The 16,852-nt window shown below is 55.2% G+C and overlaps 1 protein-coding gene across 29 annotated transcripts in view; it reads left to right on the top strand.

Annotated features, from left to right (window-relative positions):
- CELF4 (CUGBP Elav-like family member 4) overlaps positions 1-16,852 on the top strand; it is a 260,549-nt gene that overhangs the window by 232,065 nt on the left and 11,632 nt on the right. For 4 of the 29 annotated variants that reach the window (XM_040984941.1, XM_040984931.1, XM_040984934.1 and 1 more), the window contains exons 4-11: positions 2,863-2,988; positions 3,229-3,308; positions 3,645-3,788; positions 4,730-4,877; positions 6,257-6,406; positions 10,000-10,065; positions 11,293-11,376; positions 15,545-15,628. In XM_040984941.1, the coding sequence (XP_040840875.1) occupies positions 2,863-2,988; positions 3,229-3,308; positions 3,645-3,788; positions 4,730-4,877; positions 6,257-6,406; positions 10,000-10,065; positions 11,293-11,376; positions 15,545-15,628 (882 nt within the window). Of the gene's footprint in view, positions 1-2,859; positions 2,989-3,228; positions 3,309-3,644; positions 3,789-4,729; positions 4,878-6,256; positions 6,407-9,999; positions 10,066-11,292; positions 11,377-15,544; positions 15,689-16,852 lie in introns of those variants that run through there. The other 25 variants (XM_040984942.1, XM_040984933.1, XM_040984935.1 and 22 more) reach the window with 15 other exon arrangements.

Below are 16,852 nucleotides of genomic sequence, written 5' to 3'. Positions count from 1 at the left end.
ACTGCATACCACGTGGAAACCAGTGTGTGGGGCGGAAGGGGTGGATTCATGAATACCTGAGAGGAAGTGGGTGTGGAGTCTGCATTCTCTGGCTCCTTGCAACCTTCTGGAAAGGTCTTCCTTGGAAAATTCCACCTGGCTACCCCACAGGTTTCAGAAGACCTCAAGAAGGGGCTGCTCACGCATGCTACAGAGAACCATGGAGCAAACGGAGATGGCAGGGGCTGGAGAAGGGAATTAGCAAAAAAGGAAAAAGAAAAAAAGAAAAACAAAACAACACTGGCAAAAGAGTGGCTGGCAGGAAAGGCATGTGTGGATGAATTTTAATGCAATCAGAAAGCTGTCATAATGATAATAAAGGAACACTCTCAGACGTCAGGAGAGGCGAAGGCAGGGGACGGCCAGCCCAGCATTTAAATCAGGCTCCAGCAGGCAAAGGAGGTGTCCCTTTCCTTCATTTTTCTTGCCCTGGGAAGAAATAGAATCTTCAAGCAGGAGGGCCAGGGATGAGCAAGGGGTGGGGCTTCACTTCTTAGTCTGTGGAAATCGTATTCCACCAGAATCTGAAAAAGGTGCCAAGGAGTGGGAGAGTGTGAGGGGCTGCGCTGGGCTGCAAGGGAGAGGAGTTTCAATCCCTGCAGAGAAGGTACTCCAGCTTGCACTTTTAGCAAAATGATACTACTGCCTCCTGAATTCGAACAAAAGCTCCACCCTTCTCCCCGTCTTCACTCACCCTTTCCATCAACCCCTTTCCTCACAAACATCCTCCTACTCCCATTTCCAATTCCCCCCTCTCTCTGGCTCCAGCCGTTCCCACTCTCACTCTGCACTCCACTCCATCCACCCTCTCTCTTTTTTTTCTGGTTGTTTTCCCAGTCCCTGTTCCCCCTACCTCAGAGCCTGAAGCCCTGGAGGGGAGGGATGGAGTATCAGAGCCCGGGAAAGCAGCCAAGGTAGCAGTGGGCATTTGGGCACAGGCTGCAGGACCCAGAGTTTGGCTGAAGCCTCATTAGACTGCAGGGCCAGGCTGGTGTCTGCTGACCCCAACTAGAGACAGGAACCAAACAGAACCCTGCAGGACACAGGAAGAGTCAGGACCCAGTGTCACCTGACAGTGGAACCCAGTGCTGGCTGCTACTGGGCTGAGGGACCAACTGGCCAAGGTCAGGGCTTCCTGAGCTGGAGGACCCTGGGGTAGTTTAGGAAGGAATATAGAGAGTCATCAACATACCCTTGACTCTGCTATATGCCCAGGACAGTCACTCAGCTGCAGGAACTCCCCTGATGGAGTAGACAGGTGAGCAATGCCTTCAGGGTAAGAGCAACCAATCTCTCAGAGTGCAGAAGGATGTGGGGTCATGGGTGCCCTTGTGATCACAAGCAACCATGAGCATGAACGTGGCCGTGTGCTGGGACTTTGATGGCCTTGGCCATGTGTCCATCATTAGGGATCCACAAACATGTAGCAAGTGCCCACTGTGTACTGTCACAACCAGATGCTGTCCTAGTGACTACTGGCTGCATGCCAGTTCAGCGCACCCCAACTGTTTAAAACAGCCATTCATGGACTGGGACGGTGAGTCACAGGGCCAGTGTGGGAGGCCTGTCTGCTCCAGGACATCAGGCTCCAGGTGTAAGTCCCATCAGCCGGGAACCAGCCTTATCTGAGAACTCTCCGGCTCCCACATCAGGTGATCGGTGTGGGCTATGAGCCAGGGCCACAGTTCCTCTCCACCTGTGGCTTCTTTTCCTTGTGGCCCGCCCCCTGGGGGGGTTCTCTAACAGCATGACACTGGCTTCCCTCCCAGAGCAAACACCCCTGTTCCCCACAAAGAGTGGAAGCCAATTCCTTTTAGCACCGGGCTTCATCTGGGTCAGGAATTGTTACAGCAGTCACGCAGAGGGAAGAGCGGACTCCACCTGCCACTGAGAGGAATGAAAACCATGCTGACGCACTAGCACGTGGCTGGAAGGCCCTTCTGCAGGCACTTCCCCAAGCTGTTCCAGATCCACACTCCAGTGCCCCCTGCCACTCCCATCCTCCTCACTGGTGCCTGGGGGCTAAGGATGACTGCTCAGCCTGGACCAACAGGCAAGGCCAGATGAAGATAAAACCTGGCAAGACAGAAAAAAGGTGGGACCACGGAATGGCCCTGAACACACCTTCTTTCAAACTCTGCTTTCCCTAACTGGCCCGAGGGCCACTGTAAAGCTGGGTCTGCTTCCCCAGGGAGTGGATTGGTGGAAGAGGTGAAGGAAGGGAGCCAGCCAGCTACAATCTGTACCTACCTGCAGGCTGTAGGGACAGGCAAAGGAGGCAGAGCACATTGGAGAGGGGACCACATTTCAACTGAGCCATGAAAGAGGAAGCAACAGTGACATGGAGAGGAGGCGAGAGCACAAGGAGTAAATGCAAAGGGGGGGGTCGGGGGGGAGAGGGAGGGGAGGCAGGGGAGGCAGGGAGCACAGACCTGGCAGCTGAGGAGGATTTAGGAGGAAGGAGGAAGTCAAGTCAAGACGACCAAAAGCTTCTCAACGGGTCCAGTGCCCTGTGTGCCCGCCCTGCAGGCAGGCGGAGGCCTAGTCGCTGCAACCCGGCTCCTGCATGCTACAGCTCCTTGCCCTCCAGCTTATCAACCCAATTCCAATTCCTGCTTTGGTCCCTGGCCTCTCCCCTTCCCAGCCTTCCGTCCAGTTATTCCCTATCCTCCAGCCCCCAATTGCGCTTCCCCTACCCGTTCCAGCGGTGCCTTTCTCTTCCCATTTCCCTCTCTCTCCCGCCTCCCGCCCCCCTCCCCGGGTCCGCCTCTGCGCTGCCCGGCCCCAGGCCCGGGTAAGCATCTCCTAATTTTGTTCTAGAAGATAGAAAACTCTTCGTGGGCATGCTCAACAAGCAGCAGTCCGAGGACGACGTACGCCGCCTCTTCGAGGCCTTCGGCAACATCGAGGAGTGCACGATCCTGCGTGGGCCCGACGGCAACAGCAAGGGTGCGCGGGGCGGGGCCTCGGGGGTGGGGCCTTTGGGAGAGCTAGGGCGAGCTAGTGCCCGGCCACCACGAGGCGCTCCAAGTCTGAACTGGCAGGAGCGGTGTCACTGGGTGTCTCTGTTGTCCTTTTCTGATCCTGAAGTCTCATCCACTCTCCTCTCCTTGGGGGCCTTGACCCCTTGGGCTCTGATGGGCGGCGCTCCGGTGCCGGGGCGAGGCTCAGCCTGTTGTGTTTCCGCAGGGTGCGCCTTCGTGAAGTACTCGTCCCACGCCGAGGCGCAGGCCGCCATCAACGCGCTCCACGGCAGCCAGACCATGCCGGTAAGTGCGCGTTCCTGCGGTGGGACCAGGCAGCGCCCTTCATACCTCTCCCCGCCCTGCCCGGTCCGCGTTGTGCTGGCTCCTAATGCAGGAACGCTCAGCTTCTACTCCCTCGTCTCAGACTCGGGGCGCTGAGGCCCAGGCCCCTTGAGAACCCGGCCTGGAATCTCCCAGATAGAAAAAGCCTACCACGCAGGGGTTGCCTCCTGGTGGTTCCCATTCCTCTTGGTTGCCTGCACCATGCGCCTGTTGCATGGCGCCTCCCTGCAGAAGAAGCAGGATGGGCCCAGAGGTCCTGGGGCAGGTGGGCCTCACGCACCACCCCGGGGGCCGCAGGGAGCTTCGTCCAGCCTGGTGGTCAAGTTTGCTGACACGGACAAGGAGCGCACGATGCGGCGGATGCAGCAGATGGCTGGCCAGATGGGCATGTTCAACCCCATGGCCATTCCGTTTGGGGCCTACGGCGCCTATGCCCAGGCAGTAAGTGGGGGCAAGGACCGGGGGTGGATTCTGGAGCTCACTCCCTCCTCAGGGGCCCTGCGTGAAGGGGTAGGAGAAGGCTGGTCCAGTTGTAGTGGGGGCAGTTGCTGCTATGCCAGGAGGGCCACCATCATGCTTCTTAAGGGAGGCACTGGAGGGAAGGCTGTTGAGCGGGGCAGCAAGATGGGGAGGCTGAGCAACCCTCAGTCCATGGGTGGTGTTCAGGTGCCCCTAACCCGGCCCCGACCTCAGGGCAGATGTCCTCAGGACTTATGGTCACTCCTGGCAGAGGTCCTGTGGATGCCCCCCAGCCCTTCTCCCACAGTCCCCCTCCTCCCTCATTAGAACCTACTCTGCCACAACTGTCCAGGCAGCCTCTGGCTTGTGCCACAGCCCTGCTATGGGTGGTACTGAGGTTGGTCATAAGAATGTTGGCTTACCTCATCCTCCTCACAAGTGTACAGCCTTGGCCACTTTCAGAAGCCTTCCCTGTCCCCTTTCATCCTGGTGACATTGGGGATACCTATGGTTCCAGGCACATGTGCCCAGCAGACTCTAGATTAAAGCCATTTTGGACAAGTACCTATGCTAAGTTAATCTGACAGAGGCTGCCCCAACATGCCTATGGCTCTTGGGTGTCACAGCCCCATGAGTGTCTGGCCTTGTTCAAGGGGGCAGATCAGCACCTGCAGATCCAGTCCCCCTCTCTTCCTTAGCAGTGCTGAGTCTGAGTCTCAGCTACTTCTGAGTGCAGCTGACTTTCTAAAATGCCATAAGGACCGAGGCAGGCACTGGAGCTCTCTAGAGGTGGTGGCTGGGTGTCTGGGCTCCCTGGGGCTCAGGGCCTGGGAGTTTGGTCTCTAGGAGCTGAGCCCCTCCACCCAGCAGGGAGGGATTCCTTCTGGAAGCACGTGATATTTTTTCCACTCCCTCTGCCCCAGCTGATGCAGCAGCAAGCGGCCCTCATGGCATCAGTCGCTCAGGGGGGCTACCTGAACCCCATGGCTGCCTTCGCTGCCGCCCAGATGCAGCAGATGGCGGCCCTCAACATGAACGGCCTGGCGGCCGCACCTATGACCCCAACCTCAGGTGAGCCAACAGATATCAAGAACTTGGGGCCTGGTCTGATGGGAGAGAAGCCAAGGTCCAGTTTGATCCTCAGTTTTGGTGACCAGTAGACAAGGATTCTGGTTGTTCTCTGAAAGTTTGTTTCAAAAAGGGTCTAAACACGGGGGCACAAGGGAAGGTGAGATGTGGGCCCCATGCAGTCTATTGTGTGATTTCAGCATGCTGGGACTTTCACTCAAGTGGCTTCACCCTATCAGGAAAGAGTTTACCTTGATCTCTAATAGATACCTAGGAAGAAATTGACATGACAACATCTCTCTTTAGGGTATGCAAGGCTGTGTCCAGAACCTGACCCAATCCCAAAAGGAGCCCCTTTTCTCATTTACTTCTAGCCTTAGGGTTACTAGATGTTCCTAAGACAGCTACACAACTACAAGTGCTAAAAAAAGACTGGGGCTGGAAAACAACCTCCTTGCAATTTTTAATTGTTGATTCTTAACCAGCACAGTTAGGTCTCCTTCCAACCCCAGTTTATTTGTCAAGAGGCTTCTCTGTTTGTCACATCTAGGACAGTAGAGAGGAATCCTACTTCTATCTAGTTGGAAAAGACTAGAGACTCTACACTGTCCAGATCAGCTTCATTAAGGAATTACCTAGCTCTGAGTGACAGTAGTATCAATGTTGAGAAACTCTGTGTGATGGACCCAAGGACTGGCCCTTGTACTCCATGCTCTCTTTCACTGGGCCCCCTTGGCTATTTGTATCCAGGCCATGGCAGCAGATTTCCTGACACCCAGAGGCTGCTCTTTTCCCAGCTAAAAGCCACAAAACATACTGTTCTATCTCCAGACCCAACTTAAACGTTATACCCCAGCTCTGATTCCCAGCCTGAGATACGTATGTGTCCAAGGTGATGGGCCAGCCCAATGTCCTCATCCTCAGAGAGACTTTCCTGAAGTGCAAGGAAACACCAGGATTGAACCTTCCTACATTTGAACAGTCAGACCTCTTTCAGAGGACACAGATAGCCCCTCCTGGAACAAATAAGGACTGTCTGTCCTGACTTGGCTAAGATGAGCAAGAGTCCCTGAAGATGACACTGAAGGAAGACAAGTGTGGTTAAAAGCCAAGGGCAGGTCTAGGGGTGAGCCCTCAGTGGTTAGGAAAGTCCTCTTGGGCAGGGACTTGGACTCCATCTTGAAGGATGAATGCAGTCAGGATGTGTGAGGCCACTCCATCTAGGGGGATAAGCCAACACATGAGTCACAGATATAATTGAGCTGGTATGTGAGGTCCAAGTCTGTGCCTCAGTTCTTGGGGCCAGCCTGGTGGAGCTCCATGGGCTGGTCTTCCTCACCTCTCTTCTGCTTGCTTCCCCACCTCTACCCCCTTGGAACCAGGTGGCAGCACCCCTCCGGGCATCACTGCACCAGCCGTGCCTAGCATCCCGTCCCCCATTGGGGTGAACGGCTTCACCGGCCTTCCCCCACAGGCCAATGGGCAACCTGCTGCAGAAGCTGTGTTTGCCAATGGTATCCACCCCTACCCAGGTAAGCACATTCCTTATCCAGTCTGTCCTGGCCCTTGATGTTATAACAGTTCCTTGGTGGAATCCCAAATGTGGCCAGGGAGGGCCAGCTCCCTCCTCTATCTTAGGGAGCCTGTGGTGAGAAAGAAGAAAGCAAAATCCCATCTGCTTGAAGCTTTGAATTAGTGAGGAAGAATCTCATTTCCTTGAGGGCTCCCTCAGGGGAAAAAGAGACTGGAGGCAATTGTGCAACCATGTAGAGAGGCTAGTAACTGTACATTAAGTGAACATGAATCTGACCTATAGGAAGTAAAGAAGCAGTTGCCAAAAGAATAGTCAGATTTAGTGTTGAGTAGGAGAAAGTTCTTTTTGGATGAGTGTATTGATTGGCAGTCTGGGCAATCTGTCAGTCTGGTCACTTGGTGTGAAAAACTCTGGTCAGCACCTTGGACAGCTTCAGGACCCAAAACAGGAAAATGAAGGCTCTTGCTCTCAGGTGGTAAGAGTATGCAGCTGTCTGAAACAGTTCTCTGATCTGCAGGGTGGACTGATATGAGGGAGAGGAAGGTGGCCCCAAAAGCCCCCAAAGTCCTAGAACAGACCAGCAGGGTGGTAGTTAAGAGGATACCAGAGGAGTGCTATCCTGCTCCTGGAAGGGAGAGAATGAGGTTCTCTGTAAGCATCAGTAAACGCCCAGCCTGCACTGCATGGAAGGAGGGCCCTGGAAGGAGGGTGGGGCATAGGTCCATCCCTTGAGAGGTCCGGGTCTGGTGAATACCAACCACTTCTACAAAATAATAAGACGATCAAGTTTGAATATTCTGACTCCAGATGGAAGAGGATCGACATGAAGGGGGAACTCTATGGGCTGAAGAAGCCCCCAGGGGCCTGCTGGAGGAGGAGGTAGTTTAGGACTTCATATCAGATGAGCAAGACTGGAGAGGAGGAACAAGAAGCCTACTCCTGTGAGATGGGGGTTGCCTAGAGGGACTTGTAGGAGAGGGCAGACGGCCAGCCTGAGGCAGATCAACAAGGAGGGTGATGACATGCTCCCCACCTGGAGGCCCATTCGAATCCACTGTAAGGATGGCTAAAACCAGAGAAATCTAGAGTCAGAATTCCCTTTGCAGTGGGACCCAGGCATCTGTAACATACAAAGTCCCACTGGCAATAGAGGCCAAAAGTCCTTGTACTGGAAAGAAATAGAGAATTTCCTGACTCTGAACTTGGAGTTGTTCTTGATCCCACTCTGGTGCAGAGGTTAGAGAAAAGGCCAGAGAGATCCAGATAGTGAAGTAGAATTCAGAGTGTTGTCTGAGGCTGAAAATTTCAGTCTGGGAGGCGTGGCAGGACGAGGCTTGGCAAGCCAGAGGTGGAAGAGACCCTGCCAATCTCAGGCTTGTGGGCTGGAAGATGCCATCCCCAGCACATCTGGGTGGCTGTGTTTTGTGCTCCTCCTTGCCACTAGTCCCATCTGGATCTAAGAATCCTGAAAAACCTGTTCCTTCCCTACCCGCACCAGCATCTGTGAGCCTTTTCCTCTTATGGAATTTGGAACTGTTCCTTTCCCCATTTGTAACAATCTGCCACATCCTATAAACAATTCCCTGCCAGAGCAGGAGGGAGGGATAGAGGAAAGGAAAGGCGAAAAGCAGTGCATTAAAAAAAAATTAATTTACCAGAGTCAGATGCGGAGTTTGGAGCTGCTGTAATGAGCGAGATCCTTCAAAATGCTCACTCTTTGGCAGTTACTAATGAGGTCGTTAGGCAAAGAAGCAGAGAGGGTCCCACTACTGCTCTTCTGCATTTCCTAGCCCCAGGTAGCTCCTCTCTACATATCTCTTACTCATCAAGAGCATGTGGGAAGCACACAGGATGGCCTTGGCTGCCACCTAACACCCTTGAAGAAATGGCTTCCACAAACATTAAGACATTCATTCATTCCTAAAGTTGCACTCCTTAGACTTATCAGGTGCTTGGCACTGCCTGAAGGTGGGGACTGGCTGCCACAGAATTTGTGCAGGTTTGGTTTTGTGTGAGGGCACTAAACTGTGCCACAAGGAAGGGGTGCCCTTTTCTAATTTGCATGAAGCTGCTGTGCGTGCAGGGTGAGCAGTTGGGAAGACCAAAAGGACAAGCCAGACATGGCCCCTCCCTTGGCCGAGGATTTAGAGGCTGGCAGACTTGACAGGCAGAGGGAACAGTGGGCAGGAAGAGACCACACCACCAAGTATGCCACAGCTGGGAGCTCTTGGCTCTAGTCTCCGCCACAGGGGATTGGGGACAGGGTGTTGGGCCGGGATGGCCCCAGGCAGGATGGAGCCTGCCTCCGGAGTCATCTTTAGCTCGTCTCTTCTGTGCCAAGCTTCCATAGACCCAGCTTTCCTGCTGCACCCTAGTTCCTAGTGCCTGTGGGGTATGCCATCTGCTGTCTCTGGGGACTTCAGTCCAAGGCTTTTCCCTGGGCTCCCCCTGAGGCCCAGGACTTTTTTTTTTCTAATGGAATTTTACTGAGACTCAGAGACAAGAGCTCAGAAGAGAGGTTTGGGAATGCTCCCAGTCTGAAGTTTGGGAATTCACAGCATGGCTCACCTGGGGGCACAGGCAGAGGAGCCCAGATGGTTGTCTTGCTTCTGCCTGTGTTACCTAGTTCGCCCCCACAAAGCATCCTGGGGATCCTCCCTCTGTGTGAGCATCTGTCTCCTCCCACGTCTGTGGCCTCCAAGGCCAGCCTGCTTCCACGTCACTCTTCCTGTCTTGGTCACTGGAAGTGGTATCCGCTGCCAGTCCCACTCACAGCTCCTACAGAGATAGCAAAGGAGAAAGACGTGAACCCACCCGGTGCCCCAGGCCAGCTTCCCTGAGTTTTTTGCCAAAGTATCATATCAAGGGTCCTCCCTTGGTACTGCACAGTAGGACCTTGGAGAGCTGCATGTTCAGAATGGGAGGCAGGTCTTCAGTTGCCTGGTTCCTCAGTGTCTATAGGCACTGCCCTTCTCCCAGCCTGCTGGGTAGCCCAGCTCGGTGTGGCTAGTGCCTGCTGGGAAGGGGATCAGCCATGGCCAGGAGGGCAAGGTCTCTGCATCCTGCGCAGATACCCTAGGAATGACAGTGCCTCCATAAGAGCAGGAGCAAGCTGTCACAGTGACCACAGGCTGTTTTCCAGGCTGTTCCTTTGCTCCCTACCCCAGGCTTGTGCTGAGCATTAATCAGAAGGAACCCACCCTCCTGATGGCCTTGTCCCCTATCCCAGTTCTTCTCCAAGGCCATAACCACCCCCTCATCCCCAAGTCTCTCCACCAAGCAGCTGATGGCTGAACCCCTCTAGCATCTCTGCAGCAGACTTGTGCCTGAACCCCATACCTCATCCCCACCTCCAGCCCAACTGCAGCCTGCATCCCCCAACCAGGGTGGGCAACTCTACTCTGCTAAGGGTCTAGGGCTGGGGAGCAGGTGCCTGCAGGGCCCAGGCATTCAGGGCTATGGTCTCAGATGCCCTGGACACTAGCGGGAACGGGCAATATAGACATTGCATTGTCTCTGGGAGCGTGGAGGGATGTGTGTGGCAGGTTTGGGTGGCCATTGCTGACCTCTACCCCCTTGGCTCCCCTGCAGCACAGAGCCCCACCGCCGCGGACCCCCTGCAGCAGGCCTACGCCGGAGTGCAGCAGTATGCAGGTCGTTAGTATCCACGCGTCCCCACGGCTCTCATACAGCTCTGTTCATCTTGCCAACGCCCAGGGCTCTTGGGGCCCAGCAAGATCTGGGCCCAGCACTATATGGGGTTGAGAAGGGAGTGGTAGGAAGCCCACTGGCACTCGGGGCAGACATTAAACACCTTTCCATATCACACCAGCAGGGTGCCCTGGTGGTGATGGGTGGGCAGAACTTGGGATGAGATAGCTGGTCAACTCCTGTCATACTACCAGGAACACCAGGCCACAGGGCAATGCTAGTGGCTGGCACCTGCCATGCTGCCTGGTATAGTCCACAGGCCAAGGGTTTGAAAGAAGCAGGGAGTCTGGGAGAGGGGCAGATCTCACAGGCACCAGACATGGACCTGAGCAAATATAGGCAGGGAGCAAGGAGAAGGGATGAGGAGATAGCCCTGGGGCCAGCAGATAGCCCTGGCTCAGTAGGCCCAGCCAGGCTATCAGCCCAGCTTCTCCATCTTCATCCCTGGCCTGGGCCACACACCATGGTCCTCTGAGTCAGCCTGGGACTTGCTGTCTAACTCTGCCAGGGCCCTTTGCTGCCTTAAAAGAGCCAGACATGGGGCTGCTGGCAGGGTGAGGACTTAGAGGGTGCCTTGCTCAATGGGAGCCCAGAGGAAGCTCTTTAACCTGCTAGACCCCTGAGTTCTGCCCTCCATCCCTACAGTGCCAGGAGCTCTGGCCATTCCTGTCCCACCTCTGACTCTTTCCATCTGAGTCCACAACCCAACAGGCATGTCCAGTTCAGTTTGCTGACCCCAGAGATGACCCTGTAGTTCCCCTAGAGGCTGAGTCCACACCTCGGGGGACATGGGCACCTCTCAGAATGAAAGGCACAAGAACCTTCTAGAGGGTTCCAGATGGTATAGTGCCATCTTATTCAAAGCATCTTGATTTTTTTTTTCAGCCTTGACTTTGTGGTACCCTTTTGTGTGGACTCTCCACTGTCCAGATTAAGATTCCCCTAAACATGCACCCACAAGAGTACACACATATTTGGCCAATTCTAACGGTCACACTGCTACTTCTGCCTGAAGTGGCTTTATCTCAGGTGGCTGGGTTTGCACACACCTGCCAGCTGCCCTGCTGACACTGAAATTTCTCTTTCTTCCTGTCTCTCGCCTGTCTTTCTCCACATCATGTTGCTGTTGTTCTGCCCTGCCGTCTTCCTCGCCGTCTCTCTTTGGCTCCCCAGCAGCCGCCTACCCTGCTGCCTATGGTCAGATAAGCCAGGCTTTTCCTCAGCCACCGCCGATGATTCCCCAGCAACAGAGAGAAGGTGGGTATGCCATCCTTCCTCCCCTTCTCTCCCCAGATAGGCACCCCCTTTGGATGGGATGTGGTTGTGTTGGCATGTTGTGTGGGGGCGTCAGGGGTGGGAAAACCGCACCTTGGGGACAGCTCAGCAGACCCAATGGGCAGAGAACAGGACCAGATGACCCCTGGCTGGCGGTGGATCACGCACGGGGCATGTTTCCCACTTGCCTTGTCGTTTGCTGCTGGTCTGACGTAGCTCAATGTGCGCAGACCTTGCTGTGGGAATCAGTATTTGGAGATGGCCAGGTGTGCTCCCTTCCCGGCAAGCCCTGCAAGCAGCATAGCAACAGCGCCCGAAGAGAGGCTGCAGAATAGGCTCAGGGAGGAGCTAGGAGCCTGTATTTTGGGGGTCTTTATCAGACTTCCTGGGGAGCAGGTAGGGTAGCCAGGAGGCAAGACTTGAGCGATGGGGTGGATTTTTGTGATTCCAGTCCTGATAGCTGAGGGCATTGAGAAGGAACAAACTGAGGTGAGGTGCTGGGATGGGTGGGATCCGAGAATACACCCCCCACACAAACATACACTGTTGGGCAGAGTTGGGCTGTGGGGAAGATGGGAGGAGTCGAGGGGCTTACGGTGGAAGGGAATGGAAGAAGTCAAGTAGTTTATGCTACTTGAGGCGTTGACCCCAAGTGACCAGGAGAAATGTATAGAGTTCCCAAGGCATGGTAAGGGCACAGGAGGCGCCAGAACACTGCTTCCAGGAGCCCCAGTGTATATGGGTCAGGAGAGGCAAGGTAGGTGGGCTGGGGTCGGAGGGACTCCCAAGGACTCCAGCCCTCATAGTCACGGAGACAGGAGCCTGCTAAAGGAGCTTACCTTTGGCAAGGGTCCTTGGGCCTGCAGAGAGAGAGAGCCAGCCCAAGAGGCAGGAAGCTAACAAGGCTCCGTTTTGTTATCTCATGATGCCTAAGTGCCTGACTCCCAGCCCCTGCTATGATTCCTAGCCCTAGCATGAAGTGAGCCCTGGGAAGGACCTTGAGCACCTCCTTATCCCAGTCTCTTCCATCAGACTAGCCCTAGACCCTTTGGAGGAAATCCTCTTGGTAGGACTCCCAGCTGGGCCACCTCTTCCTGTTGTGACCCCAAGCCCCAAGCTTTAACATCGGCACCTGTAAAAAGCTGAGCCTACCTGTCTGAGGTCCAAGCCACTCCCTCACCACGTCGTCAGCCTCTCTAACACCTTCCAGGAGGCATCCTATGTCACCAGAGCTCCCCATACCCAGGACAGCCAGGTTACAGAGACCTAGGCAGTACACAGCTGGCCCTTGCCTGCCTGCCCTCTGCTGTAATGTCCTGCAGCAGACAAGTTGCCCCATGTCTCCTCCAGTCTAAGTTTTCATCACTCAGCAGAGAGCTGTGACTGCAAGCCCTGCTGGCTTGAGGACACAGTCAGCTCCCTGTGGGCATAAAGATCTCTTCACTCTGCTACACACACATACACACACATGCAGATACATGTACAAAATGCAGTGACAGGCCAGTGCCACCCTAACCAACACACATGATGGCTCCTACTGCTGGCCTGGGGCTCATGACCTACTGCCTCTCCACCCTGGCATCTGCCTCCTGCCTTTTCTATCTCCCAGTGGTTTCACCTCTCCCTGACCCCGTGCCCTGCCACCCAGGCCAGGCCCCAAAGGCCAGTGCTCTCTGTAGGCTCTCCTTGGGGCTGAGAGCCTCCCCTAGTTCTTCTCTCCCTGGTTGCATTGCACGTGCTGAACCCCTCTCCAAGAGCAAGGGATTGGTCAGGGCAGGATGAGAACCCAGAAACCATACTGCACACGCAGGCAAGATGAGGGTGCTGGGAGTGAGTGGTTGGGGAAACTGCAATGGGCCTGCAAGAGAGGAGTGGGGGAGGTGGGCAGACCTGCCAGCCTGGTCGGGGGCAGGCAGCAGGTGCCCAGTGTGGATATTTCCACGGCTATGCTGAGCCTGAGGCCAGACAGGCTGCTGGTGATATTTAGGGGGAGCGGGGGTGGGAGGGAGTCCTGCCAGAGCCAGGTGTACAGAGAGGAAAGGTCTGCCTGGAGTCGGTCTCTCTGTGGAGCCGCTGGCACATCAAGGCATGCTGGTTGCTGCGGAAGTTCCTCCTGCCAGAGTGGAGCTTGGAAAGTAGCAACGGCCTGCAGAGACGACCCGCACTCAAGCTGGGAGGAGGCTGCCCACAGTACTGGCTGCAATATGGCCCTGCCTGGAGCTCTGTTCACCATTTCTCACACCCCTAATGCATTGCCAGTCTAGGCCTCGGGAATGAAGGAAGTAGTTCAGGGTGTGGCCACAATCAGGCTGGGGCTGGAGTGTCGCCCCAGGGGCCTGGCCTAATGCCTTGTGCAGATGGGACTGAGCACAGGGGTTCCTGACCATGAAGAGGCTCAGACATGACATCCTAGGGAAGCAGCTTGTAGTACCTGAACTTAGAGCAACAGGCCCTAGTGAGGCTGCTGTCAGCAGGCGGTGGGTCTAAAAGCAAACATGAGCAGAGAGGGCAGGCCAGGGGGCAGGAGTGGGTTAGTAGATGCCCCTATCCCTAGGGAGTGCTCCATTGGCTTGCAAAAGAAATCTCCAGAAGGCGAGGGAGAAAGCCACTACCCCAGAGTATGGAAAGTGGGCAGGCAGGATAGTGACTTAGCTTGGGCCTTAGGGTTGTGTCTGCCCTGAGGGGATCCTCTTCTAGCTGGGAGGTATAGAGGGGCAAGTCATAGGGCGTGGCTGGAGGGTACAGCAGGTACAAAGCTGGAGGGGAATCCATCAGAGCTAGAGCAGGGAGGAGAGCACACTTGTGCCTGGTTCTGGACACACTGTCTAACAGAGTGCCTGGCAGCCAGTGGAGGAAGAAGGGTGGGCCCAAGAACCAAGACAGTCAGCGGATGGTTTTGGTGGTCAGGACTGTGGCTCTGCAAGGGTGGAGATGGATGGATAGAGGTAGGAGGGGAGAGGAAAGGAGACTCCTGAGCCAGCCCTGTTCTATAACTAAATCACAAGGCAGGACCGTTGACCATAGCCTCTGACAAGTGGACCCCCAGGAGTGCCTTAAGGCTTTCATTGTCAAGTTCATGCCCAGGTTTCCCCGTTGGCCTGTCATCAGGTCCTCCACTGTCAGTCACACAGCTCCACTAAACACGGCTGTTTCCCTGCTGTGCCCATTGTAGGCTGTGCGTGCCATCACTGGAGTTGCCACAGCTCACTTCACACCTGACAGGCCTTAGTTAAGGTAGCAGCATCACTCAAATAGAGTGTGCATCTTAGAAAATATTCCATTTCAGAGTGTTCAAATAGAGCATTTTGAACATTTAACACTTCAAGGAAAATATGTAAGGCTTTGGCTCTCTGGTAATTGCAGAAACTCAGAGACCTCCACAGTGTTTGGGGTATGGGGTGAGACAGAGAAAAGCACACACTATGGAGCAGACAGCCTGGGTGGGTATCCTGTTCCTCTGCCCCTTCAGCTGCTTGTTTCTTGGCAGGGGATTCACCTCTCTGGGCCTCAGCTTCCTTACCCATGGCAGGGCAGTGCCAATAATAGTTAACCCCCGAGGTTGCTTAAGGATTACTGCACATAGTGTGCATGGGAGATGCCTGCCGGAGGGACCTGGTACAGCTTGTGCTGTAGCAGTGGCAGGTCTCTGGTTATCAGAAAGTGAACCTTTCCTGTGATGATGAGACTCGGGTGTCCTGCACCCACCTGGAATGCTGGCGGGCGGGGAGGGCAGCGGGCCAGACAGGTGGGACTCTGAGAGAAAGGGGGTTCTTGCGGCCACTCCAGGCATCAGAGTCCCAGTAGTGGGACAGCTTCATGGGACTTGGCCAACACCCTGCCCAGGGTGACTCTCTCCCTGTGGCTGGAGCTGGGGCTGGCAGGCTAGAGTTCCTCCCTGACTCCAGGCTGCGTGGCCAGACTTGGCTATCGAGCCATTTTGCTGCGAAGTCCACTGAGGCCCAGAGAGGTTCCACAAGCAGAGCCAAGAGCCAAGCTTGCCCTTGGGTCTGGAATGAAACCCCCCCTCCTCCTAACCTTGCCCCGCCCTCCCTGCTGCGCTGCCTAACTCGCTCACCTCTCCTCTGTCTCTCTCTCCCCCACCCCCACCCCGCCATCCCTCCTCCCTGCCCATCCCCTCCCCTCACCGCAGGGCCCGAGGGCTGTAACCTGTTCATCTACCATCTGCCCCAGGAGTTTGGGGACGCTGAGCTGATGCAGATGTTCCTCCCTTTCGGTAATGTCATCTCCTCGAAAGTGTTTGTGGATCGGGCGACTAACCAAAGTAAATGCTTTGGTGGGTAAAGATAACAAACCAATTAGCTTCACTTCGGACAGGGCGGTGCTCGCACCGCCCCGCCCCGCCGCGCCGTTGGCGCCCAGTGCGGTTAGCCTGCTCCCGCACACTGCGCCCCGCCGCCCAGGTGCTCCCGACGGCCCCGCCTCCATCTCTCACCGCTCTCCTATCCTTCCGCTCTTTTTGCTTCTCGCTCTCCCTTGCCCGCCCCCCTGGCTCCCAACTCCCACTTCCCATCCAGAGAAATGGGTTTCCGCTTCCAGCCCAAAGGCTCTGATCCAAGGGAAAGGAGAAAGGACCGTGAGCAGCAGAACCTCGAAATGTCCATCCTCCCAGCAGCCCCTCTCCTCCCTGGCTCCTGAGCCGGCCCTGGCTGAGCATGACCTCGGGGCAAGCAGTTTACAGGAGATCCCACCCCCTGCCGGCGAGCTGGAGCCGCCTCCCTGAACATGCCCTATTGGCCCTGCGCCCTTCACTTTCCTACTCTTTGCCTTCCCTCTGCTGTGCAGAGACCTCTCCTCCAGTATTGCCCCCACCCCCCACTCCGAGAGCTAGGCACTGTTGAGATTCGGCCCTCTCCCACTCAGGAAGCTAAGTTCTGAGCTCAGATAAAACTTGCACCTGCTGCACGGCAGTGAATTCTGCCAGGTATTGAACTGGGGAAGGCAGAGGATGTGGGTGGGAAGTCATCACAGCCAGGGAGGATGGAGTGGACAAGCAGGGGGTGGGCTGAAAGGGCAAAGGACAGGGCATGAGGAGCTGGGAGAGTATGTGTTCTGGAGGGCTTTGACCATACACAAAATGATTCAATTGATGGGAAGGTTGTGGAGGGTGGTGGGAGGGCCTAACCTGGGAGGAATGGACTGGGAACATGCTTTCAAGAGATGTCCCAGTGGACCATGTTAGGCGTGCAAACACTTGGGCAGATCCAGGTGAATACAGGATGTCGAATTAAATGGGAATTATGGGTCCACAATGAATCTTTGTTTTACTTTTGTTAGTATAAGTGTGTCCCAAACACCACATGCAATAGGGCTCATGCAGATTTTGGGGTATGCTTATACCAACAAATAATTCCTTATTAATCTGAAAATCAAATTTATCTGGGCATCGTGGTTCATATTTGCTAAAATATGATAATCCTATCCAGGGGACTTGAAATAT

Source organism: Ochotona curzoniae, unplaced genomic scaffold (genome assembly GCF_017591425.1).
Source record: "Ochotona curzoniae isolate NIBS_2020 unplaced genomic scaffold, NIBS_Ocur_1.0 contig_43, whole genome shotgun sequence".
NCBI lineage: Eukaryota > Metazoa > Chordata > Mammalia > Lagomorpha > Ochotonidae > Ochotona > Ochotona curzoniae.
Note: the sequence above shows the minus strand (reverse complement) of the source record. Positions and strands in the feature narration are given on the sequence as shown.